Below are 26,811 nucleotides of genomic sequence, written 5' to 3'. Positions count from 1 at the left end.
GAGTGACTCTTATCGATGACAGTGCACTTTGTGTGAACGTTTGGGTCGTTTTCAAAAACTGGCCACTGTCAATCTCGTCGTCACTGCCACAGCTGTCGTCGCCTCAGTCGCATGTTGCCACTGTCTGTGTCGCGACGATTGCCCAGTCAGAGATTCTTCACAGAACGAGGCAGCGCTATCTGCACTCAGAAACTCTTCGATCGAAGCACCGCCTATTTTATCAGCAGTAGCGACATGCTCCCAGAGTTCGGTAATGTCACCGGCTACTACCGTGTTCTAGGTAGGTTCTAGGTATGCGAAGGTGATAAACATAAGTAAAAACAAAAAAAGGTGAACAAAACTGCTGCCTGCTTTAGATAGCAGATAAGAAGTTCAGGTCAGCGCTGTGCAAAAGCAAAAATGTTTCGTTTACACAGGTGAATTTTTATGGATATGGAATTCTTCTAAAGCCACTCGAGCCATGTGGTTCGCTCACCTTCATGGGAAAAAGGGGTGTGACACTTGTGCTTGGCTCACTTGTAAAATCAGAGGGTGTGTCGATTGTAATAAACAGTTGGTCAGTTGATAGTAGCACTTGTCCTCGTCTTTCGTGTCTTCTTTAAGTGTATGTGTATTGTTTGTGCTGTTTTTCGAATTTACAATGTGAGACCAACTAGCCCAACAGACGGTCCTTTTGAGGTTAAGATTGGTCGTGTAGGAGAGGGGTGTGTAAGCATGCCATCACTTACATTGACCAAGGAAGGGCTAAGGTTTTTAGATGGTTCGTGATTAAGACCCTGATGATATCACCTTGTGCCATTCATGCTGATTGTTGTTATTTTTCTTCTTCCTTTCTTTCATTTTTCTATTTCCTGCTGGTGCCTTGTATGTGTACATAGCCTAGCATAGTAAGTAGAATAAACAGTTAGAAGATAGCGCTCTTTTCATTCTGTCTCTATTGTCGTTCTTTCCTTATTTTTTCGCACTGTTACATAAGTTCTGTAGCTGCTGCTTTTTTTGTTTTCACTTTTGTTGATCATAAGTTCATTGTTTTGGCTAACACAAAACATTAATCAGTATAGCTTGTAGTTTCTGTAGGCTAGCTCTCATTATGATGCTCTGTATATTGGTGTCATTGATGTTGAAAATTTATTTCAACAGCCCGGGTGGCCTTCTGTGGTGAGGTCTTCGACTTGTCATTTGACCTTCCCTTTGTGGATTTCCTGCCCCCTCAGCTTGGACTCAAGTTTTGGATTCAGGCAAGTTTTTCATTGTTTTACCTGTGCCTTGGACTATTCTGTTTCTTTACTATAGTAGAATCTTGATGATTTGAATCCCTCGGGACAGTGAAAAAATTCGTATCACTCGAAATTCGTATCACCCAACAATGTAAGAAATCGAGAAATTAATAAAATTAAACAGTGCAGCTATGCATTGACCGACTTTCTCAAACATTCACATTTTTAATTAACTCTTTTTCTGCAATCCTAAGACGCTGCTTTATCTCATGGCAAAATATTTGGAAGAAATATGCAGCAGAGTTGGAGAAAATTGCACTTTTTTAGTAATAGTGTGTTTCTTCAAAATAGAGAAGAAAATTGGGATTCAGGAGTGCAACTTTCTGTTGACACCATAGAGTTACAGTCGAACCCACTTTTAACATTCCCAGATATAACAACCTATTGTTTATAACGACCACATCTCAATGCATTTATAATTTTCTGATCCTGTCTATTGGGACTGCTTCCAGATATTTATTTATTTATTTAAAGATACCTTACAGGCCCCTAGAGGCATTGTGTAATGGGGGAGAGTACACTCAAGGATTATAACATACAATAATTAGGATACATATGTGAATAAATATACAAAATGTACAGTGTACAGTGCAGTGACCTGCAGGGGACATAAAATAGGCTGCTGCTGCTGCTGAAGGGTGGTGGTGGTGGTGGTTGTGGTGGTGGTGATGAGGATGATGATAGCAGGACTATCATGAGATAGTAGGCTATCAGGGCAGGGCATCGTAGCAGGACCTGCTATGGTGCGGTGTGCCGATTACTGCCGCCATTACAGTTGAAGACGTTGCAGATCTCGACAGCGCGGTGTCATCATGTGGTGGACTGAATGATGAATGAAACAATTGAGCCAGTTCTCCCACCGCCAAACAGCGACTCTACCTTGGGTGATGATGATGTGCCGTGCGCTCCGGAGCCTTCATAGGCGTATCGGACTTTAGCCTTTGCAGTCCTTGCATCGGCATACAGAGACAATACTGTAACGGACAGTTAAGGAAACCCAGATACAACTATTTATTGTGGGCGAACTTGTGCCCTGGGGTAAATAAAAAACACTGCCGCGTTCTAAACGGGAGATCAGGAAGGCCTTCTTCTTCTCTCTCGAGCGTCGCTTCACCTCGTCTTCTTCTTGTAGACGCCGACAACGGCCACCTGCGATGCGAGTGCGTGCGGCGAAAACACGTGCCATTACTTCGTCCTTTTCCTTCAATACTCCGTTGTCGTCTTGAGGGGGCGCACGAACCTGCGCGCGTTGTTTAAATGTTTCTGCCTTGTATCATTATCCCCCCTCCAAAACGCATCGTCCCGATGCGTAAAGCGACGAAATTGTTCACAAGCAGTTGTCCACACTAAAGTGGTACATGGCACAGAAAAGATGTTTGGTCGAATAATCACTGCCTGTCATAATATGGCTTCAGTCTGACCACATGTACAGTTTCTGTGCGACGCCGGCATCGTGATGAGCTCACTTGTCCTTCTGGCGTAACTTCGTAGTTCAGGGGACTGATGCGGCGAAGTACTCGGGAAGGGCCGAAGTAACGGCGCAAAAGCTTTTCGGACAGGCCGCGCGTCCGCACGGGGGTCCACACCCATACTCTGTCACCTGGTGCATACTCGACTTCCCTTCGTCGCAGGTTGTAACGGTCCGCGTCGATGCGCTGCCTTTGTTGAATGCGATGTCGCGCCAGCTGACGTGCTTCTTCGGCCCTCTGTGTAAAGTCACTGATGTCAGGGTTCTGTTCTGTACTGTCGCTGACAGGCAGCATAGCATCCAAGGGTGTGGTAACTGTTCGACCAAAAACAAGTTGGAATGGCGTTACTTGAGTGGTTTCTTGCAATGCGGTATTGTAGGCGAATGTAGCATAGGGTAGGATCTTGTCCCATGTACGGTGTTCTAAGTCTACGTAAATTGACAACATATCGGTCAGCGTCCTGTTCAATCGCTCGGTTAACCCATTTGTTTGAGGATGATAGGCAGTTGTTTTCCTGTGGCTGGTATGAGTCAATTTCATGATGGATTGCGTCAAATCGGCTGTGAACGAAGTTCCTCGGTCCGTGATAATACTTGCAGGGGCACCGTGTCGTAATACTATCTTGGCGACAAAGAATTCAGCCACTTCAACAGCCGTTGCACTGATTAGAGAGGATGTCTCGGCATATCGCGTTAGGTAATCAGTCGCTACTACAATCCACCGTTTCCCCGATGACGATGTCGGAAAAGGACCAAGCAAGTCCATTCCTACTTGTTCGAACGGGGCTCCTGGGGGTTCTATTGGTTGAAGGAGGCCTGCGGGTTTTAATGGAGGCGTTTTGCGTCTTTGGCAATCCCGACATGTTCGTACATAATGCTGCACTGAATTCAATAGCTTTGGCCAGTAGTATTTAGCATGAATTCGGGCGAAGGTTCTGCTCACTCCGAGGTGTCCTGCTGATGGGTCATCGTGACAGGCTTCTAAGATTTCCGATCGCAAAGCTGAAGGAACAACGAGTAGAAATTTCTCTGTGCTGTGCTCAAAATTTCTTTTGTACAGGACGCCATTTCTCATCACATACGATGACAATCCCCGGCAGAAAACTCGCGGAACATGGACGTGGTGTCCCTCGAGGTGCCTGATGAGTAGAAGCAACTCGGCATCAGACTGCTGGTGTTTGGCCATCTCAGATGTGGTCACGGCTCCAAGAAACGAAAATTCGTCTCCATCCTTCACAGGAGCAGATTCGACCGGAGCACGTGATAAACAATCAGCGTCACTGTGCTTGCGACCTGACTTGTACACGACCGTTATGTCGTATTCCTGCAGCCTCAGACTCCATCTAGCAAGTCGTCCAGACGGATCTTTCAGGTTTGCAAGCCAGCACAATGAGTGATGGTCACTGATTGCTCGGAACGGTCTACCGTATAAGTATGGTCGGAATTTTCCTATGGCCCATATTACTGCGAGGCATTCTTTTTCGGTGGCTGAATAGTTGGTTTCAGCCCTCGAAAGAGTGCGGCTAGCGTATGCAATCACTCTTTCCTCTCCGTTTTGCCATTGAACGAGGACGGCACCAAGTCCTAAATTGCTGGCGTCTGTGTGGATGTCTGTTTCCGCTTCCTCATCAAAGTGCGCAAGGACCGGGTGGTTTTGAAGTCGCCGTCGCAGCTCATTGAATGCATCTTCTTGTTCACTGTGCCATACGAAAGGCATATCTTCTTTCGTTAATCGCGTTAACGGCTCGGCAATCTTCGAAAAGTTTTTGACGAAACGCCTGTAATAGGCACAAAGTCCTAGGAATCGCCTAATGGCCTTTTTGTTGGTTGGTCTAGGAAACTTTTCTACTGCTGCGGTCTTCTCAGGGTCAGGACGGATGCCTTCGGAGCTAATCACATGGCCGAGGAAAAGGAGCTCATGGAAGCCGAAGTGACATTTCTGTGGCTTTATTGTCAGCCCTGCTGAACTAATAGCTTTGAGCACAGTCCTTAGTCGTTCCACATGCTGAGCAAAGGTGGTAGAAAAAATCACGACATCGTCGAGATAAACCAGACAGGACTGCCACTTTAACCCGGAGAGCACAGTGTCCATCATCCGCTGAAAGGTGGCAGGCGCGGAACAGAGGCCGAACGGAAGTACCTTGAATTCGTATAGTCCGTCTGGTGTCACGAATGCTGTCTTCTCACGATCCCGTTCGTCCACTTCTATTTGCCAGTATCCGCTTTTAAGGTCGAGAGAGGAAAAGAATTTCGCATCCCGTAGTCTATCGAGGGTGTCATCGATCCTCGGAAGTGGATAGACATCCCGCTTTGTGACGACGTTTAGCTTCCGATAATCAACGCAGAAGCGCAAGGTCTGATCCTTTTTCTTTACCAGCACTACAGGCGAAGCCCATGGGCTGGTCGATGGTTGAATTACGTCGTCTCGAAGCATTTCTTCGACTTGTTTGCTGATGACCTCTCTCTCCTTCGGTGACACTCGGTAGGGATGCTGGCAAATGGGCCTCACAGCTTCGTCGACAATGATGCGGTGTCTGGCGATGGATGTTCTCTGGACTTTCGATGTCGTTGAGAAACATGAGGCGAATTCTCGTACAAGGTTCTCTATTTGCTGCTTCTGGCTCGGTGATAGTGCTTCTTCGATGTGGACGGATGCGAGTATGGAGTCTACGTTGTCAGACTCCAGTAGTGCACTATCGGAAGAGCTCAAATCCGTAATTTGTTCATAATCGTTAAGGCGGGCAATGACGGTTCCCTTCGCAACATGCTGAACTTCATTTCCAAAATTAGTCAGGAAGACATTTGAACACCCGTCACGCAGCCGAACAAGGCCCCTTGCCATACAGATCCCTTTTTCGAGTAAGAGCCCAGTGTTACTGTCGGCTATTCCTTCATAGTCGCTGAATACGGTGCTTCTTACGGCGACAGCTATGCTGGATCTTGGGGGTATCGTGACGTCGTCGTCTATAATGTGAAGCGCATCGAATCGTTCTTCACTCTCGAACGTCGCGATGGCGTGCTTCGTTGAGAACGACACACAGGATTCCTGCAAGTTGATAACTGCACCGTTCGCCTGCAAAAAGTCCATTCCAATAATTACATCCCTTGAGCATTCTGATAGGACAATGAAACTGGCGACGTATGTAAAGCCGCGTATTCCGATTCTAGAAGTGCACCTGCCCACCGGGTTGATAAGGTGCCCACCGGCGGTTCGAATTTGCGGTCCTCTCCAAGGAGTCAGCACTTTTTTCAGTCTTCTGGCAAGTACTTTGCTCATAACGGAATGGTCTGCGCCTGTGTCTACTAAAGCAGTAATTTCGCAGCCGTCTATAAACACACATAAATCGGAAGCTACGTCACTCTTTTCGCAACTGCTCCCGCGTCCGTCGTTATATTTCAGAATCAGCGCTGGAGGCTCCGTTCTTGCGTCGACAGCGGCCTCACCTCCACAGGTCGCCGGTATTAGTTTTCCCGACGTGGGCTTTGGGGGCGTCGCCTTGGGGAGCTTGAGGATGGACGCGGGCTCGGTGATCGATACCTCAGCGGCACTGTTGACCGAGGTTGGTGTTGCTGTGAAGTCTGCGGGCTTTGGCGCGTTGACAAATACTCCTGGATCTCGAAAGGGCGTTCACCGTTTCTTGGGCAAGGAGCGTTTATGGAAAACCCCCGAAGTCCCGCTCTGCGGTATTCGCACATCCTGTAGAGATGACCAGCTTCGCCGCAGTGGTAGCACAGCGGGATTCTATCAGGAGTGCGCCATATGTCAGCTTTCCGGAATCTCGTCTCCGGCGGAGACGGCAAGAACCGAGGTTCAGGTACATGCGCAGTTGCCGCGACGAAGGTACGTCCTGGAGATCCTCTGAGTACCTCGGCGTACGATACCGTCGGCCGTACCGGTGACGACGCTTGCGGCTGTGCTGGTGGGTGCTGTTCGCGGACGGCTTGTCTCACTTCTTCGCGAACCACTTCTGCTAACGAAGAGACCTCTGTGGGGCCGTTGTTCCGCTGTTGCCTCTGGAGCTCTTCTCGAACCACAGACCTTATGAGTTCTCGTAAGACCTCGACGCTGTTCCCGAACATTGCCGGCATCGCATCCACAGAGGCGACGTTCATATCGCGGTTGTAGAGTCTCGCACGCTGTTGAAGAGTCCTTTCCATAGTTGTCGCCTCGGAGCGGAATTCGGCGACAGTGCGTGGAGGGCTGCGAACCAAACCAGCAAAAAGCTCCTGCTTCACGCCGCGCATCAGGTGCCGAAGCTTCTTGTCCTCGCTCATGCTCGGGTCGGCCCGGCGGAATAAGCGGGACATATCTTCGAGATACATTGCCACGCTTTCGTTGTTTTGCTGGCTTCTTGCTTGCAAAGCACACGAGGGTTGGACCCTCCCGCGTGTAGCCGTGCGCGGCTTAGCCGTGTCCGGGGAAAAGAGGATCCTGGGGGTTGAGCCAATGCCGGGTGTTTGGACCTTTACGGCCCCTCGGCGGCGGCAACACACCCCTTTGGCCTCGGCTTCACGTAGACGGCACCCCCGGACTGACCCACCCGGGGGAAATCGGTAGTTGCCTTTTCCTGTCTCTCTCTTCCTCTAATCTTCGTCTTTCTCTCACTTTTTATCTTTCCTGTCTTCTCCTAGCTTCCACTTACTTCCAATTTTTCCAGGCAGCAAGGGCTAACCTTGTGTGAATAGCCAACCTAGGTTATTTCGTATTTGGTTATAGTGGTAACGTACTGCTGGCGTTTGCAGGCCGTGTTTTACGGATCCTGCAGCGTCCCCTTGTAGGACTCCACGGTGGGTGGCTGGCGTTACTGCCGAAATTACAATCTCTTATGGCTTCTTCTTTCCCCACATTACCTGATCGCTCCCTCAAGAGGGGGCGCACCGATGATGTCTTTGAATTTTTTGCCCGCCAAAAAGAAACCTTTCCTCGTTTCCATGTAGTGCACTCTGAAACACCAGGCAAACCCGTGCGAACAATCTCTCCATTCCTCGTGTCCAAGTCTCTTACCCAAGTTTTTGGTACAGGTTATAAAGCATCCAGGATGGCAAGCGGCGATCTCCTCTTGGAGCTCCGCAACCAGAAACAATATGAAAATCTACCCAATCTAGTTTCATTTGGTGACGCCAAAGTAACAGTAACTCCTCATCGTACCATGAATACCACGCGTGGCGTAGTCTCCGATGATGATTTATTGGAGCTGACTGAGGCTGAGCTCTTGGAGGGCTTCAGCGAACAGAATGTCATAAATGTCAGAAGAATCAAGATGAGGCGAGACGGAAAAGAAATTGCGACTAAACACCTAATACTCACCTTCAACTCCAGTGTCCTGCCCGAGTCAATCGAGGCCGGGTACATCAAGCTTCGTATAAGGCCGTATGTGCCGAATCCCTTGAGATGTTTCAAATGCCAACGTTTTGGCCACAGCTCGCAGAGCTGCCGAGGCCGCCAAACATGCGCCAAATGCAGTGCCCTTGAACACGCCACTGAAGCATGTAAGAACTCTCTACACTGTGTAAACTGTGACGGGGACCACGCCGCGTACTCGCGGTCGTGCCCCTCCTGGAAGAAGGAAAAAGAAATTGTGACTATAAAAGTAAAAGAGAATATATCGTTCAAAGAGGCACGAAGGCGGGTAGTATACCTGCCAAAGAAAACCTTTGCCGATGTGGCGCGTCAGGGGGCAGCGTCACAACGGCCTCCGGCGGCTGTCCGACCCACAGTCAGTGAGTCGGCAGTCACGCCATCTGCCCCCACGGTGGTTGCAGCTAGCGCTGCTCCGCCAACCGAGCAGGTGGAGCCATCGACCCCGAAGGTGGGCGCAGCCGAGGCTGCCCCAACCTCCGAGGCCCCCTCCAGCGCTGGCAACGGCCAGCGCAGCCAAATCCCTCAGGGAGCCCCATCGACCTCCGGGCTGGTGGGCGCAGGGGTCTTGCCCTCCAAGGCGGGACTCCCCCTGAAAACCGCTCGCTCGCAAGAGCACGTGTCCGGCGCCTCACAAGTGGCAATGGACACTACACCCATCCTCAAGGCGCACCAAGCGCCTAAGGAGCGGCGAGGCTCCCTCGAACGCTCCAGAAAGAACAAAACCCCTATTACAGGGCCTCGAAAGGGCTCTGTAATCTAAGGCATCCCTTCCGTTTCCGTAAACACAGCACTAATTTACATTAAATATGGACACACAAATCATACAATGGAACGCCAGAGGTCTACTTAGAAACCTCGATGATGTACAAGAACTGATCCACCAACACAATCCAAAAGTGCTGTGTTTACAAGAAACACATTTAAAATCCAAACACACAAACTTTCTCCGACAGCATGTTACTTTTCGCAAAGATCGCGATGATGCCATCGCATCATCGGGAGGTGTTGCAATAGTAATCCAAAAGAGCATAGCATGTCAACATTTACAGCTACGAACGGCCCTTGAAGCAGTGGCGGTTCGAATTGTTTTGCTAAACAAACTTATCACTATTTGTTCGATTTATATACCCCCACAGTACAAACTAAGCAAACATGAATTTCAGTCCTTCATAGATGAATTGCCAGAACCTTACGTTGTACTTGGAGATTTCAATGCGCACAACAGCCTGTGGGGCGACTCTCGTATAGATGCGCGAGGTCGTCTTGTTGAACAATTCCTCTTCTCTTCTGGTGCATGCCTGCTGAATAAGAAGGCACCCACATATTATTCTCTCGCCAACAGAACATTTTCATCAATTGACCTCAGCCTAGTTTCCCCGTGTATACTGCCCGAACTCGAATGGACAGTTACAAACAATCCTTACGGGAGCGACCACTTCCCGGTACTAATAAAAACATCTAAAGAAAACGAATATCCTCCACAAGCTCCTAGGTGGAACATAGACACAGCCGACTGGGAGAAATTTCGAACTCTCACCAGCATCTCATGGGCTGACATCTCTTGTTTAGAAATTGATGCTGCGGTGGAGTATCTTACAACATTTATAATAGATGCCGCGTCAAAATGCATATCCGAAGTAAGTGGTTTGGCATGCAAACCACGTGTACCGTGGTGGAACAGCGAATGTAGGATCGCGCGTAGAAATCAGAACAAGGCGTGGGGGCTGCTACGTGCTTCTCCCACTGCAGAAAATCTTATCAACTTTAAAAAAGTAAAGTCACAAGGCAGGCGAACCCGCCGACAGGCCAGAAGAGAAAGCTGGCACAAGTTTTTATCAAGTATTAACTCGTTTAGGGATGAGGCCAAAGCCTGGAACAGAGTAAATAGGATTAGAGGGCGGCAAACATACTCACTCCCTCTAGTAACCACACAGGGTGATACACTACAAGACCAGGCAGACTCACTTGGGGAGCATTTTGAGAACGTGTCAAGCCCAACAAATTATACACAATCCTTTCTCAAATACAAAGAAACAGAAGAACGTAAGCCATTAACAAGAAAAGGTCGAGAGAATGAGCCTTACAACCGTCCCTTTAGCATTGCCGAGCTAAGAGCTGCCTTGATCACATGCAAGAGCTCTGCACCAGGACCTGACAGAATTATGTACGACATAATTAAGAACGTACACACTGATACACAACTGACTTTACTTGCACTTTTTAACACTATTTGGGCTGCTGGATATCTTCCACTTGCATGGAGAGAAGCGATTGTGATTCCCATTCTGAAGCAAGGTAAAGATCCTTCGTTAGCGTCAAGTTACCGCCCGATAGCCCTCACAAGTTGCATTTGTAAGCTGTTTGAGAAAATGATCAATCGGCGACTCATACATTTCCTGGAATTAAACCAAATGCTTGATCCCTTTCAGTGTGGCTTCAGGGAAGGGCGGTCCACAATTGATCACCTCGTGCGCATTGAGGGAAACATTCGCGACGCCTTTCTACATAAGCAATATTTCCTATCCGTGTTCCTCGATATGGAGAAGGCGTACGACACAACGTGGCGCTACGGAATCTTGAGAGACTTGTCGGGCATGGGCATCCGTGGCAATATGCTCGCCCTAATAGAAAGTTATTTGTCCAACCGCACCTTCCGAGTAAAAGTCGGTAATGCACTGTCACGTCCTTTTACGCAGGAAACCGGTGTACCCCAGGGAGGTGTGCTCAGCTGCACTCTTTTTATTGTTAAGATGAACACACTACGTGCTTCACTGCCACCGGCCATTTTTTATTCCGTATACGTCGACGATTTACAAATAGGCTTTAAATCCTGCAACCTCGCAGTATGCGAGAGACAGGTACAGCAGGGCCTGAACAAGGTTTCCAAGTGGGCTGACGAAAACGGATTTAAGATCAACCCCCACAAAAGCTGTTGTGTTCTTTTTACTAGAAAGAGAGGCCTGGTTCCCGATCCTTGTGTTCAACTGTGTGGACATCAAATACCCATAAACAAAGAACACAAATTTTTAGGTATTATACTAGACTGCAAGCTTACTTTTATACAGCACATTAAATATCTTAAAGAAAAATGTCTAAGGACAATGAACTTACTGAAAATTCTATCCCACTCAACATGGGGTAGCGACAGGAAGTGTCTGATGAATGTTTATAAGAGCCTAATTCGATCACGATTGGACTATGGTGCCGTCGTATACAACTCTGCCGCTCCGAGCGCACTAAAGATCCTAGATCCTATCCACCATCTAGGTATCCGCTTAGCCACTGGTGCTTTCAGAACAAGCCCGATTGAAAGCTTATACGCGGAATCAAATGAATGGTCGCTCCATCTACAGAGAACTTACATCAGCCTTACATATTTCCTAAAGATACACTCCAATCGTCAACATCCATGTTTTAACACTGTTAACGATATGACCTGCTCTACACTATTCCATAATCGTCCTTCTGTAAGAAAGCCTTTCTCACTTCGAGTGAAGGAGCTTAGTGATCAGATACATGTCCCACTCCTCGAGCTTCGCCTAATGCATCCAACCAAGGTGTTACCGCCTTGGGAGTGGCAGGTCGTAGAATGTGACATATCCTTTTTAGAAATAACAAAACACGCACCAGAGATCGAAATACGAACTCATTTCCTAGAACTCCAGCACAAGCACTCCTGCGCAGAGTTCTACACAGACGCTTCGAAGTCTAATGCCGGGGTGTCGTATGCTGCTGTCGGCCCATCCTTCTCAGAATCCGATGTACTACACCCGGAAACAACTATATTTACTGCCGAGGCTTACGCATTACTGTCTGCCGTGAAACATATAAGAAAATCAAAACTCCAAAAGTCAGCGATATACACAGACTCCCTAAGTGTCGTGAAGGGCCTGATGTCACTTTATACACACAAAAATCCAGTACTTAATGAACTATATTCCGTCTTGTGTAAAGCGTACAGATCTAACCAGCATATCATTATATGCTGGGTGCCTGGCCATAGGAGCATCGAGGGTAACGTTCTGGCGGACGAGATGGCCACGTCAATCGCATCGCAAGCTGTTAACCCTACCGCTGCGGTGCCTGTCACAGATCTGAGACCTTTCTTGCGAAGGAGATTGCGAGACCACTGGCAACGCATGTGGGACGCGGAAACGGATAATAAGCTCCACCTGATAAAACCGCAGTTAGGATTCTGGCCCCCTACTACAAAATCGCGCCGAACAGATGTCCTATTCTGTCGTCTCAGAATAGGACACACGTTTGGCACCCATAATTTTCTACTCACCGGAAGTGAGCCTCCAACCTGTGGTAGATGCGGGCAGAGGCTGACCGTACTCCACGTCCTCCTGGAGTGTCGGGAAGCCGAATCTGAGAGAAAGAGACATTTTTCATTAGCATACCGACAGCACATTCCTCTTCATCCTGCAATGCTCCTTGGTCCAGAACCGCTTTTTAATACAGACACAGTGCTACATTATATTAGAGATGTGGTCTTACATGTTATTAGTCCCATGAATTCGTAGCGCCTCCTCTCTCGAGAGGATGCCACTGCGATAACTGTTTTGAATAGCACATGCCTCCAGGCCCTTGTGCTTCAAGGGCTCTAAGGAGGTAGTAGTGCTCTGGCATTTCTTATAATCTGATATATTTTACCTATCGCATCATTCTTTTTATATGCATCTATATGTTCATAGTACAAGTCATACGTCATCGCCATAATTTTATTACACATATTTTACGCACTTTAGAGCGTATATTTTAAGGCCCCTTTACAGCCACGTCACACCAATTTCATAGCAATCATAGTTACACTGCACACCCACTACCACAGACATGGCGCTCTTTGGCCATACCTGGCCCTTGCGCCATAAAACATCAAATATCATCATCATTGCTTGCAAAGCGGCTTCAGCTCTTTCCCGGCGGTCTGTGCTCGGATACGTGGCCAACAGCTCCCGTCGGAAGTCATCCCACGACCGGAGGACAGCTTCGTGGTTTTCAAACCACGTTCGCGCACAGTCTTGCAACGCGAAGTAAACGTTGCGGAGCTTCCGGTTTTCGTCCCATCCGTTGTAGTCAGCGACGCGCTCGAAGCCTTCCAACCAGTCCTCGGCGTCTTCGAAGGTGTCGCCGTGAAAAGGCTCGGGCGTTCGCGGCTGATCAACCACGATGCGGGTTGAGGCTGTCTGAGATGTCATTTCTGTATTGTCTGCTGCTGCTATTATAGTCTGCTCCGGCAAAAGAGGAAACTCGGGCGGCTCACCACGTAGGCGACGGCTCGTACGCTGGTGGACGGGCGTAAGCTCGTTGGGTCTGAGATGGCGTGGTTCCGGGCTGCTTTCTCCAACTCGAATTGGGCTGGAAATCATTACCCAGCACCTCCACCAGAATTGTAACGGACAGTTAAGGAAACCCAGATACAACTATTTATTGTGGGCGAACTTGTGCCCTGGGGTAAATAAAAAACACTGCCGCGTTCTAAACGGGAGATCAGGAAGGCCTTCTTCTTCTCTCTCGAGCGTCGCTTCACCTCGTCTTCTTCTTGTAGACGCCGACAACGGCCACCTGCGATGCGAGTGCGTGCGGCGAAAACACGTGCCATTACTTCGTCCTTTTCCTTCAATACTCCGTTGTCGTCTTGAGGGGGCGCACGAACCTGCGCGCGTTGTTTAAATGTTTCTGCCTTGTATCAATACAAAACTGGCAGAAATACAGGTGGACTTGGTTTCACGTAAGCTGATGTGTGTGCAGCAATGGATTGACCACTTCTTCCTTTCAAAGGGGCCTTAAAACGTAAATAAAATAACCTTTTTTTTGGATACATTCGTTTTTCCAGACAGTCGATAGTTCAGACTTATTTATGCTCGCCGTGGAGTCCAAATTATCGGTCGTCGAGTGTACTATGCCGCATTTTGTTCATTAGATGGACATTTCTAAGAGAAATTTGCAGCTAGGCGCGGGAACATACCGAGAACAAGAATGCCACTGAAAATGTGGTTTAAGGACAAAAGTATTGCTGAATTGTAAGTGCTGACACCAGCTTCAGTGCGGTTATTTTCTGAGCATTTTTTTCGAGTCCATATATAATGAACTACTGATACAATGACCACCTTCCCCGGAACTATCGAGTTCATTATAAACGGGTTCGACTGTAATATAACCAACTCTTGGTAACTGCAAGGGCTATGCCATGTTGCTATTCTATGCAGGCGTGCAGGCACAGATGACGAGATGCGCAATCAGTGAGATCATGAGCCACCCTCAGCATGGTGGCACCATCTACTGTATTTACTCGAGTCTAGGCTGGCCTTGATTCTAAGCCAACCACCGAAAGTTGAATAAAAAATAAAAAAATAAAACTTACCTCGAATGTAGGCTGAACAAAAAGGTGAGGACAGTGTTCACAGAATGAAAACAGTGTTTATTGAATATGAACATGCTGAGCTCATTCTACGTCATCATCGCTGATGTGGTCTGGTAAATGCCACCCTTGTTGCGGCGCTATCTAAAAGCATCTCCCGTTGCCCTCTTCAACGACAGATGTTTTTCTCATCGGTGCCGAAGTCCCACCCGGCTTGAATGTTCGATGATGCCTCTGTAGTTACCACAGCTTTTCGTTTGAAAGTGGCACTATAGTGGCATCGCCTGTTTGGTGCGATTATGATAATGCCACACCGCACACCAATACGACAGAGGTCAAAATGGTAATGTCGCTCGGGTACTTCAGTTGGCTACTGGCGTGGCTAGTAGCTCCTAAGTACTGACTTTTCTTGGTGGCGTTAGCTATGCACCATATTTATCAATTTCAATTAAGAACTGGTGTGCTTTCTTAAAATCCTTGAATCTAAGCTGACTCTAGAGTTGGGTATATGATTATTTGAAGATAACTTTTGGCTTAGATTTAACTGAATACGGTAGTTCAGGCACCTGCAAATCTGTCCGTTCATGCACCATAAATATTACATCAAGGTTTTATATATAGCCATTAGATATTTCTGAAACATATACAGAATGAACCTTACACATTGTCCATACATACATGCTATGTGTAAATGCTTATTTTTTGCATCATATTTTAAATATCTTTAGCATTGCAAAAAAACAGAGGGGCAGCTGCAGGGTTGCTCAAATTGTTGCAGCACAGAATGCCGACGTGCGCCTAGCTGAAGAGGCTTGAGTGGCCTAGACGCACATTTGTCGTTATTGTGGCTTCGGCAAGCTTACATTTGCATTCCTATAATTAAATCTGGTTCAAGCGGCTTCTTTGGGTAGAACACTTTGGCGGGAAGTTTTCACGTGCCCCCCCCCCCCCCTGGTGAGAATTGTTGCAGCCTTAGACGTCGACGTGCGTCGAGGTGAGCCCGAGCAGTCCGAGACTCGCTTTGCTGCATTTCTATTGAATAGTGTTTTAGGCAGCAAAGGAAAACAAACAAAATGAAGTTGTTGCATGACGCTGGAATATCATGCCGCCAGAGTTAAACATGATGCTTACATGGCGCTGCCTGCAGCACGGTATGGCAGCGCATTTTGCTTCTCGCCTATTCAAAGCATAGAATATGCTTCCAATGGCACTACACTGCAAGCGCTGTGAAACAGATAGGTGAACTTGCCCAACAATGCACATTACTAAGGTGAAGAAGTTTATTGCAATAGGTTTGGCAGTATTATCTGTTGACACGACGTGTGACAACGGGCGAGGCGATTTGCTGATACCGGATGAGAAAAATGAGTGTTTACCGGCATTTTCACATGACAAGGGGGGACAAGTACTGCGGGGAAGTTGTTGTGGTGGGTGGCTACTGCTCTTGACCTCGCGTACCTCGCATTTTTTTCTTGCTCAGACAGATCTAGCGACTGGAACACATATCATACAATTGCAATGTGGTGATGTACTGAATGCTGGTGCCAAATAATCTTGTTTTCCGTGAACGTATTAACTGGTAAAAAACAAGCATAAATGTATTGGGTCATTTCTTGTGTTCTTGATCGCAAATTTTCGCACTCTGAAATCGTACGGAATGGGATCGTGTCAATGAGGTTCTACCGTATATAGGTAAAGAAAAATTTTGTCAGCTAGTAAAAACCTGGGTACTTCATGTTTATATATATTAGATCAACTACGTATAGGAGGAAATTTTAAAATGCATCAAAATCAGTCATGTCAGGGCTACCACAGGAAAACAAGTCAAGCATGTTCGATTCGACAAACAGCTCGTCAGTGCCTTATCGCTTTCAAAGTGATTAGTTCTTTATGCAGGCACTACTACTGAGCTTAATAAAGCCGTGAAGGCTCTTAAATCTTTCCAGTTGCGTGAGAACTGATCTTGTGTGTTCAGCCTATATAAAATTCCGTATAAATGCATTGCACATTTTGCAACAAGGTTTTGTGCATGTGCTCACATATCCAAGTACTGAAAAGCAAGGGGATGTGGTGATCGACTGGCAAAAAATGTAAGATCAATAACTTTTTGAGAAGTTGATTCACAGACTGTGGACCCTTTTCCATTTTGTCTCAAAATATTCTCGCAGAAAACTGCCTCGAATTATGATAAATAACTCATTACATTAGGTCTGGCAACGAAATTTTGATGCAAATCGAGAAAAGAATCACGTTGTTCAAGCATGTGTACCTCAGCAACCATGCTACGTGGCATGGCCACCTTGGCATGGTTGAAAAGCACACTTTACCACCTCTCCTTTCCCCATGGCATCTCCATGACAAAAAGAAGGCACAAGATCTTGGATACTCCCTCTGTTGGTACAGGCAATCTTCACCCCTAGTGCTCGCTTGATGCTCCTACCTTGTTATTTTGCTTGGTCGAACATGTGCAGAACTCCATGGCCACGTTTGTGACCGGTTCCCGACCAGTTCGTGATGCCAGTAGGCAAACGATTTGGCTCCTCATGTGGAAAGAGAGAAGCTAGGCATCTGCTCTTCTTGCTCCCACGGCGTGTGGAGGAGCGCAAGAAAATATGAAACTATAATTTTCATAGTGTGCATGTGGTGGATTGTGCTAACCTGGCCATAGAGCAGATGCTCCTTGAAGTACATTTGGATGCTTTCACAAAATGGAACCTGATGTTCTCTTCTACATGCGGTAGAGAAGTATGTTTGCGTCATTGCTGTTATTGCATCTGTCTGTTAATGCATATATTGCAGCTGCTTTGAGCCTAGTAATGCAAAATGCCTTAGCCTGCCTTTGCTTGTACAGACAACTTACGTTAATTCAACCCTGATGGGACCAACGAAATTGATTCAATTATCCTTCAAGTCGAATTAAACAAAAGGCAGAACACACTGCCAATTCATTTGTAGTACTTGCCTGTGTATTACAGGTTAGAATCAAATGCACATTCAATTTCTTGACACAAGATATATAGCATGCATCTGACTTGGGCAATTAGAAGAGGATAACACCAAGGAACTTTATCTTCACAGAAGATAAATTTATTTACACCCGACGTCCATTGTCATCATTCTCAGGCAGCACTTCATCGCTGTCTGTAAAGCATAAGATGTCCTCTCTATGGTTCATTTTGTGTTTGACATTCTGCATTTATCAAACAAATCAAATTGCAACAATCACATACAAGATGGTGGCCCAAGCCTTACTAGTTTCTCCTGCAATACAAGCAATCCTTGAGAATGCCAAGAACACATTGCATGGCTTGTTGCTGCTAGCTTAGCTTGTTAAATAACTTATCTTTCAATGAGCTTTAGTAATCAAAGATTGAAAGTGACACATCTTTGTCATGCTATGCACAGGCTAGACGAGAATGTAGTGTTCTAGAAGGTTTATAGTGTGCTTATATCGCGGCAGTGCCTGACACACTTAGTGTCGTCATTGACAGGTGGCACGTTTTGCAGCTTCACCGGATTGTTTTTAGCCATCGAGACTTGGCGGCTGTCACTCATGGCCATAGTATTTTCCAGAATTCCCAATGTGCAAGGCATGGATATTATATTTGTGCGTCTTAGCAGTGCTTCCTGAAAAACTTGGCCATCTTGGGGAGTAATTATGGAGCATTGACGAGATCTTGTATAGGAAGCGCTGATTGCAGTTATACTGTGAAAAGCTTATCATGGCCACTATCACAGAGCATAAAGCAAAGGTATTTCTCCACTTTGTCCTGCTTTTAAACTACAATGTGGCTTAAAAGTGTGTCACTCAAGTACTCGGCCTCCGTGGCATGAGCACTGCCGCACAGTATTTAAAGGGCCCCTCACCAGGCCTCATGGCAAAGTTCGGTTATGCGCTGGAAGTTGTTACGCATCCTCTAGGGAGTGTACCGCAAAACATTTTTCAAATCGGCCCATTAATAGCCGAGATAGAAATATTTCCGGGCCGCGAACTCATGATTTCAGCAGGTGGGCTCCACTGCTAAGCGAGGCACTCTTTCCCCTCACCCTGTCTAGCCTCCGCAAGCGAAATTCCTTCCCTGCGTTCTCCCATACCGGACCTCCAGGATTGTGTGACACCTATGTCATGGGCCCTGCCTTCATTTTTTTTTCCAGTGCTGCGTATTTCCGCTGACGCCGTTGCGCCAAGCTGTTGTGTTTCATGCAGCACACGATTTTGCGCGCTGCGCACAAGGACATATGACTAGCGGTATAATTCAGTGCTACACGAATACTGAGGCAGAACAAGCGGATCGCAGAGCATGATCACGCACTGAAACACGGTAGAAAATGGCATAGTTTCGGTATCTGTAATGACTGCACAACCAGGGGAACAAGCAGACGAAGCGGAAGTACATCCCTCTTGCTTCGGTGTAAAGTAAAACAAAAAAACACGCAGACATTCCGTTTGTGTGTTTTATTAGTTCTCTAAACTTTAATTTGTCAATTTAAGCAACGGATCACTCAAATAACAGATGTTGCCGCGAATAATTGTCTAAGTCGGGTCACCACGAGCGACGTCACACTGTGGACACGAGTACGTAGGCACAGGGACATGAGTACGTCACCGTCCAGCTCGAAGCATGGTCGCCACAAGGGAAAGGGAAAATGGTGTTCAGATTTAAATTTCAGACCTTTCTGCGGCATGTAGCGATGTAATACTTTGCAAACACAATTGTTAGCATGCATTGTTTGCTCTGTGTTTGTCAACTCAAAATGGCCAGACCTGATGTGGGGCCCTTTAAACGCCACTAGGTCACAACTTTCTAGCAATACATTCTTCTCTATTGTATGCCACTATTATCATCCATCGTTCATGGATGGCTGATCCTATTAATCCTTTCAGAGTCAATGACGTAAATATACGGCGCCGCGAACTAGTCCAACATGGTCGATGCTGTATATATACGGCGTCGTCTGTACGTTTAGAAAGCGTGCCAATTACCCTACCTTTTCATTCCGTGCATGTGTTTCCACAATGCAAGAATACAGGGAATTTTTTTCTTGCGCCTCCCTCTCCCTGTTTTTGTTGCATGGTTTGTTTGCCCCGGCGCGTCTATATACCACCGCTCGCGCATTGGCGCGTGCGGTGGTTAATTTGGCTTTTGTTCCGCGGGCAGTTTCGGCTTTTTGCGCTCGCAGAACTGATGCCTGTCTTGTTACTAATTGCTCAAAGGGCGACCGCCTGTCACTCGCTCGTTTATTGCTCACAGGGGTGCGCATGCAAAGAAGGATGCCGCCGTGCATGCGTTTCCTTTTTTTCTTTTTTTGCAGACTCGCAATGAAGATTAGTGGAAGTTTGTCACATGTTTTGCTTTTTTGACGGGCACACAGCCACAAAGTTTTCTTGAGCGCGCTCACCCACTTCGTTCGATTACGCTATGGACGTAAATATTAGTGTAAGAGCAGGAACACTTAAGACTTGCGAAATATTTTCGTGGGCGCATTGTCTAAGCCTTGAACTGTGTATACAACAATGCATCAAATCTTTAATTATAAGTTTATTTCCTTTTTTTCTTGTTGTTATTGATGAATAAACAGTATATGTATATACCAATGCAAAATATATTTTTCTCACTTTACGGTCACCCAAGAAAAATCACAGAAAATTTTTTCGATATAGGTCCCTCTGAAGAATTTAAATCTGCAATAAAAAAATATCGACTCTGGGCTGTCGCATATGGTGAAAAAAAAGACTCTGAAAGGGTTAAAAATGCAAGTTGTACTTTACTCTCACCGCTGATGAAGCACTTAAAGAATAGCATTGGAAAAGGCATTGCTACAAAATTGCGGCACTACACTTTTATTTTTCTTCCCCATGTATTGATCAATGTTGAAGAAAACCTTAGAAATTATATTCTGCAGTTTTATGTGCCAAAACTACAATCTAGATTATGAGGCAACTGTAGTAGAGGACTCCAGGTTAATTTTGACCACCTGTGTTCTTTAATGTGCACCTGATGCACAATACATGGCATTTGTTGCATTTCACCCCCGTGAAAATGTGGCCACTGTGGCCGTGATTTGATCCCATGACTGGGTGCTTGGCAGCACAAAACCATAGCTGCTAAGCCACAACAACGTGTTGGGGTGGGGAGGGGAAACGTATGTACTTGCCTGGACCATGAAGGCACGTTGCTATTATTATAAAAAATTGTGTTGACAACCAATTATGACATTTATCATTCAAGCACTGCTGCTTTGCAGGCCTTGTCTTTGTTGATTTATTACAGGCAAAACCTCGTTCTTGCACCAGTGCCATTTGATTTGTGCACGTTTTCTGTGCCGACGTGTAATAGAGCACTCCATTGAGATTAAGAGGTGATATGACGCATAACTCCAGTATTTGGAAGGAGTCTTCACACGAAAAAGAAACAACAAGCACCGTATTGTCTCTGCTGTAACATCTTCATCTTGCACTGAGCTGCATTCTGCCACGAAGCATTGGTAGTAGCCAAAGGAAAATCTGAATAGTCACTGTCCAGTATGCTTTGGCTCCTCTTCACGGTTGTTGCATTATATTCGCATCTCTTTCTTTTGATCCTTGGCTTTGAGGTTGTTTTATTAGATAGATACTGAGGCAAATTCAGAAGAATCACAAGGATGGCATTCTCCAGCCACAACGGCCTGTCACAACGAATGCACAACTTCTTGCTGTCTATTAGGTTTTCCTAGGCCCAAATTATACACTGTAGCTTGAAATGTAGTTTGGAGACAGCACAGGAGTGATCTAGTTTCTTACCAGCACGGTGGAAGTTCCTTTGCCATTCCTCTCGCCATTCTTCATTGTAGGGGACAATGAACAAAGACAGCTATGGTACATTCTTCTCACGACTGTAGCCTGTTCCATGTCTGGTTGCAAAGCAATAGCTTCGATGATGCCTACGCATTCTCACTCACATGTGCCGAATACTGAGCAAAGCATCAAGCAAGCAAAGAGCGGCACTACTTCGCATACAAAGATGGCGGCCCTTTCAAAGCGAGAGCTGAGAACACCAAGGTACTAGCCACAGTAATCATGCCAACCCAGTGGCGCAGCGAGTACGGGAAAGTTTTTCACTGGTGGCCACCAATGTGGCCGACACCGAGTGCAGCACAGTGCAGCAGTGGGGCCATATGGCAGTGAGCCTACGCACCCCTTCTAGAACGCACTGGCGAGAACTTCAGATGTCCCCATCTTGGGAAGGCAATGGCGATGGCTCTGGCTAGGCTGGCTATGATGATAGGTTGCTACGAATGCCACTGATGCATTTTTGGTTTCGTATCTGGTTGCACTACGCTGACAGTTTGCATCCTAGTGAAAAAAAAAGGAATAGTTGCTTAGAATTGGGTAAATATTGTAATAATTAATCTTGAGCTATTATTCTCACTTAAAAACCTACTTGTTGCAGGCCGAAAGTAGGCGTTTTCAATGGGACACCTCCTCACTATACTTGTAAGCTCCGCCAAGACAGACGCTGCTGCTAAAGGGATCGCTATTGGAGTCACGGTAAAAGGCTCAGGTGCTGACTGTTTAAGTTTGAATTATCTGGCGAAGGCCAGTTTTAGGATCAAAATAACGAAATTTGTAGCCCATAGACATGTAAGGACGCGGTGCAGGATTTTCCATCAGGATCGAATGAATTGAAACATCAAGTTAGTCAAATTTAGGGAATCTTACTGTATCTTGTGGAATTTTCATTCGTGCTCTTGGGACAAAGGAACGACAACACAGCAGTGCAAACAATCACAAGGGCATTTATTTCACTTTTCATAGATCAATGCCTGCTAGCCGAGTTGCTATCCACAAAACATGCCGATGGGCGCGCGACAAATCTAGGAAGTCCGACTCACTGTGACCGGATAGCTAGCAAATATGTTCGCCCCATGCTAGATCCTAACGCCTGGTCGTTCGCGCGTACGGTCCCGCGAAAGGTGGCGCGTTCGAAGGAGGCCACGCGATACGGTCTCGCAGAAGCATGGATCGGCGCACGCGCGGGACGTCCGCGGCGCTCACCGACCCGCAGCCCAAGAGGAAGAGCCTTCTCCTATTCGCGCCCAAGTAACCCCACCGGTAGGCGGCGTTAGCAGCGCAACACTCGTGCCATCTCTCGTACTGCGCTTCAACCACACCAACCGCCGCGGGTCCCAGGCCACGCGGCGAAGCCGCATTGCAGGAGACGGGAGCTATGCGGGAAAAACAACTTATCAGGGGATGCGTGAGAGTCGCGCATCCTCACAATCTATATAAGAATGCCACAGCCATCAGTCCATTATACTGTGAAGCAACTGTACTCAAGTATGTTTACGTATGTTAAAATTACGTTTTGCACATTTACATATGTTTATCCGATTTAAGTGTGTACTAATGATGATGAAATAAACTTTATTAAAAAGATAGAGCTGGTGACTGTGTATATTGCCCCTCACATGGGTGCCTTTCTTAGTCCGGGATGCCATGGCCCTCAGCTGCCTGCCCTGCTTGTTCACCAGTCGTTGCTGGCCCTCTGGGTCAGCACTGGTCAGCAGGTGATCCCCCTGCTCTTCAGATGGCATTGTATTCACTGGCACCTCCGTGACACTGTTGCACTCCCGAACCATATGATAGAGCATTTTGGGTATTCTGCAAAAATGACAGTTGTATTTGTATAGTGTAGGATGTATCTTGTCATGACAATAATGTGGCGTGTAGGAAGGAATTCGTTTGGAGTCTTTGTAGCTGCACGGCTTCGTCCCTACTAAGTGTGGGATGAGGTGGTGGGTATTTCCTTCTGTCTAATCTGTAGTGCTCTGGAATGTATCTTTATCATTTTGGAATGAGCATCAGTGTATGATTGCCTCTCTGGGGATACCCAGTACTATGTTCCCAGCAAAGGTATGTGTATTGAGGATTTAAAGAATTAGGAAGTTCTCTCTGCACTCGACTAATGTGATTATTCTATCGCTGTGACTGTGGTTATACTGCTTTCTGTAGCAAATCCCAGTTACCCTGGGACAAATATTTTGGAGCAGGTGCTGTGCCTGTGCACTGTGGTTTTATACGGGAAACCCGAATTGTGGGTTGCCAAAGCAGCACACAGGCTGTGAGATAACATGACCTAGTGGGGGAATGATTCTGACCACCTGGAGTTCTTCAATTTGTGCTTAAATGTAAGTACTGGAGTGTTTTGCAATCCACTCCTATCGGAACGTGGTGGGCGCCGCAACTGGGAGTCGAACTGCCACCGAGGCACCGCAGATAGCCTTGAGGCAAGAAATGGCTGGGCATGCCGCAAGTGCCATCTCTTTTCTCATGGAAAAAACTAGTCAGTGAAAAGCATAGATAAATATAATGCCACAGGCACATCTTCCATTTTTTGTGTGCAACCCATGATCCGTATACCTTTGCTCATGTTTCAACCTGTTCTGTGCGAAACAATTTGCGAGATGCCCATGCTCTATACTAGCGTTTGCTCACTGCATGTAATTCCTTTCTGTCGAATGTGTCTACAATTAAACAAACTTTTTTTTTAGGCTGAAAGTGTTTCCATGTTGGCCTCTCTACCTGAGGGGGATCCCCATCGTGAACTGCTCCTGCTGCTAGACCGTAGTGCCTTGGTTACTGACCGAATGGGAGCTCCCAGACTACAGCCGCCTCCAGACAAGAAATGGCACTTTGTAGCCCAGCCCAGGTGATTTTCGCACTTTTGCAATACATGCGATGCTTGCTTCAGTGCACACATTTAGGAAAATACGAGAATGTACAATCCTTAACTCGATGTGCTTCCCACATCTTCACATTGCTGGTCAGTCAACAGCTAAAGAAAACACTTTTTTTTTGTAAAGAAGGTGCAGTACCATGTGAGGTTGAAAAAGCCTCGGATAAATAAGGAACTGCACAAAAGAATTGTTGATGAACCCAACCTCTTCTTGCTACACAAGACATACATAAAAGTCAAGACTAAACTGACTCTGACCTAAATATAGCAAGACAGAACTATTATAGCCTTGCCTTCCAGTAATTTGAAATAAAATAATAAATTGCAAAAGTATGTTTTCCAGGGCAATTAAACATGTTTTTATTTTCTCAGCTTCACTTACTCAATATATGGCACAGAATTGTGTGTAAGTTGTGTTCTCTCGCGTACTCTTAAACAATGGAACGACAACACAGTAGTGCAAACAATCACAAGGACTTTTATTGCACCTTTCATAGACCAATGCCTGCTAGCCGAGTTGCTATCCACAAAACATGCCAATGAGCACGTGACAAATCTAGGAAGTCTGACTCACCGCAACCGGATAGTGAGCGAATATGTTCGCCCCATGCTGGATCCTAACGCCTGGTCATTCGCGCGTACGGTCACGCGAACAGTGGCGCGTTCGAACGATCTTGTTCGTCCATTCCAGGGGTAAGCCTCAAGAGACAGTCTCGCAGAAGCATGGATCGGCGCATGCGCAGAATGTCTGCACTGCTTGCCGACCTCGAGCCAAAGAGGAAGAGCCTTCTCCTTTCCACGCCCAAGTAACGCCGCCGTTAGGAGGAATTTGCAGCGCAACACTCGCGCCATCTCTCGTACTGCCCTTCAACCAGACCGACTGCCGCGGGCATCAGGCTACGCGGCGAAGCCGGATTACAGGGGCCGGGAGCTACGCGGGAAAACAACATATCAGGGGACGCATGAGAGTTGCGCATCCCCACATCCCCCCAACCAGGATTCCGGAAACGCCGACGCATTAGTCGGTATGAGCAAGCGTCATTCGCGCCCTGCTGGCGAGAGTTGCAGTAGCTGTCAGTGACCACCGGCTCTTTTCTCTGCCGCCGAGGGTTGCGAGCCAGATACAGGCGGCCGCCAAAGTCGCTGCGCCGAACCGGCCACAGCAGCACCATTGCCTGGGGTGGCTCGATCGTAGACTGGGTCAGCAGTGCAGACAATGTGCAGGTGACAGCAAACCAGGGGTGACTCCAATCATGCTGCGTACACTCAACACACCTGGCAAACACTAACGTAGTGCAAGGGAGAGGAAGTCTGCATGCGCATCGCCCACGTGGTACGATGTTCAACTCGGCTAGCAAAAGATCGGGCAGCTACTCAGATTCTAAGTTCATGTGAACGAAGCTCGCTTCCTTGAGTCGAACGAGTAATTTCAATTAGTGCGAGGCTAAATAGAATGAGAGAAGCAACACCTCAACGCCACGGTCCACCAGGTTGTGTCCCTCCACGTGCGACAGGCAGCTTCGTAAAGCCTTAGGCCTAAAGCGTCGCTACCCTGACAACAACCGGCATCCAAAAAACTACACCCAAAATGGACGCAAAACAGGCAGCCGCGAGGAGACGTCAGCTCTGTGAGGTGGTCCTACCCCGCTCGGTGCACACAGCATCCGAGCTGACGGCGCCCACCGTCCCAGACGGTGTCGGAGCTCCCGGTGCCGGGCCGCAATACCAGTCAGCCCGTAGTGGCACCCGTGGCCCGCGGCCACCCGGCTCCCAGAGCCGCGACTTCATCCGAGTCAAAGAGACAGAAGAAGCTATTTACATAAGAAATTCGGACTACCCACGAGGCTTCCGTACTCACTCGCTTCAGGCTTGCCAATGCTCCGCGGGCGCGAAGCCTCGCTCTCCCAGGATGCAGACCACGTGGCTCTCGTACCGACGAATGTCATAAAAAAAGATACATTTGCGAAAAGGCTTAGCATGTTTAAAAGTTCAAACAGACTTCAGCCACCGTCGCCTTGCTCAAGAAAGCACGCCGTCGACGCTAGCGATCAAAATCCACACTAGCCCTATGCTAGTGTGGTTTGATGTGCTAGATTTCTTCTATGGCGCCGGGTCTGCGATGTTCGGAAAACGCGCACTGAGATGCTCGCCCGAGTCCGCTGCACGACTTATGTCCTGACGGTTTGTTCGATGAACTTGTCGATGCTATAGATACTGGCAAGTTCATTGGAGTGGAAAGGGAGCGGTAAGAAGCTCATTAAAAAAAAGCATGGGATACGTTCATTTTTGTGTTATGAATTAATGCACTGGATTACAAAAAAGAAGCAGCGGGAAATCGCACGCTGAGAACACCGATAAACATACAGTGTGACGCAACTCGAGAAATAATATTGAAACGTCCAGGAATTTAGAAGAAAAAAGAAAAGATTGAATCGTCGCGACGGCACATCACAGTCCCTGTAGGCGTCGAAGTCTATACAATGAAATTAATTTTGAACAGCTCTGATCGCGCCCACGCAAAAATGGTTGCTTGTATACTGTCAAATGCTCATATTCTGCAGCCTAAAGCTCATGGCACGGTGCGAAAACGTGCACGCGGCGAAAGCAAGACAGTTCGCGGACAA

At 47.1% G+C, this 26,811-nt stretch overlaps 1 protein-coding gene across 6 annotated transcripts in view; it reads left to right on the top strand.

Annotated features, from left to right (window-relative positions):
- The window catches only part of tweek (transmembrane protein KIAA1109 homolog tweek), a 647,796-nt gene that overhangs the window by 90,229 nt on the left and 530,756 nt on the right, over positions 1–26,811 (top strand). For all 6 annotated transcript variants that reach the window (XR_008613545.1, XR_008613544.1, XM_050182732.3 and 3 more), the window contains exons 11-12: positions 1,141–1,238; positions 24,003–24,160. Coding sequence is in view for 4 of the 6 variants with exons in the window: in XM_050182732.3 (XP_050038689.2) it covers positions 1,141–1,238; positions 24,003–24,160 (256 nt within the window). In the remaining 2 variants the exon portion in view is untranslated. The remainder of the gene's footprint in view (positions 1–1,140; positions 1,239–24,002; positions 24,161–26,811) is intronic.

This window comes from Dermacentor andersoni, chromosome 4 (genome assembly GCF_023375885.2).
Source record: "Dermacentor andersoni chromosome 4, qqDerAnde1_hic_scaffold, whole genome shotgun sequence".
NCBI classification, from domain to species: domain Eukaryota; kingdom Metazoa; phylum Arthropoda; class Arachnida; order Ixodida; family Ixodidae; genus Dermacentor; species Dermacentor andersoni.
Note: the sequence above shows the minus strand (reverse complement) of the source record. Positions and strands in the feature narration are given on the sequence as shown.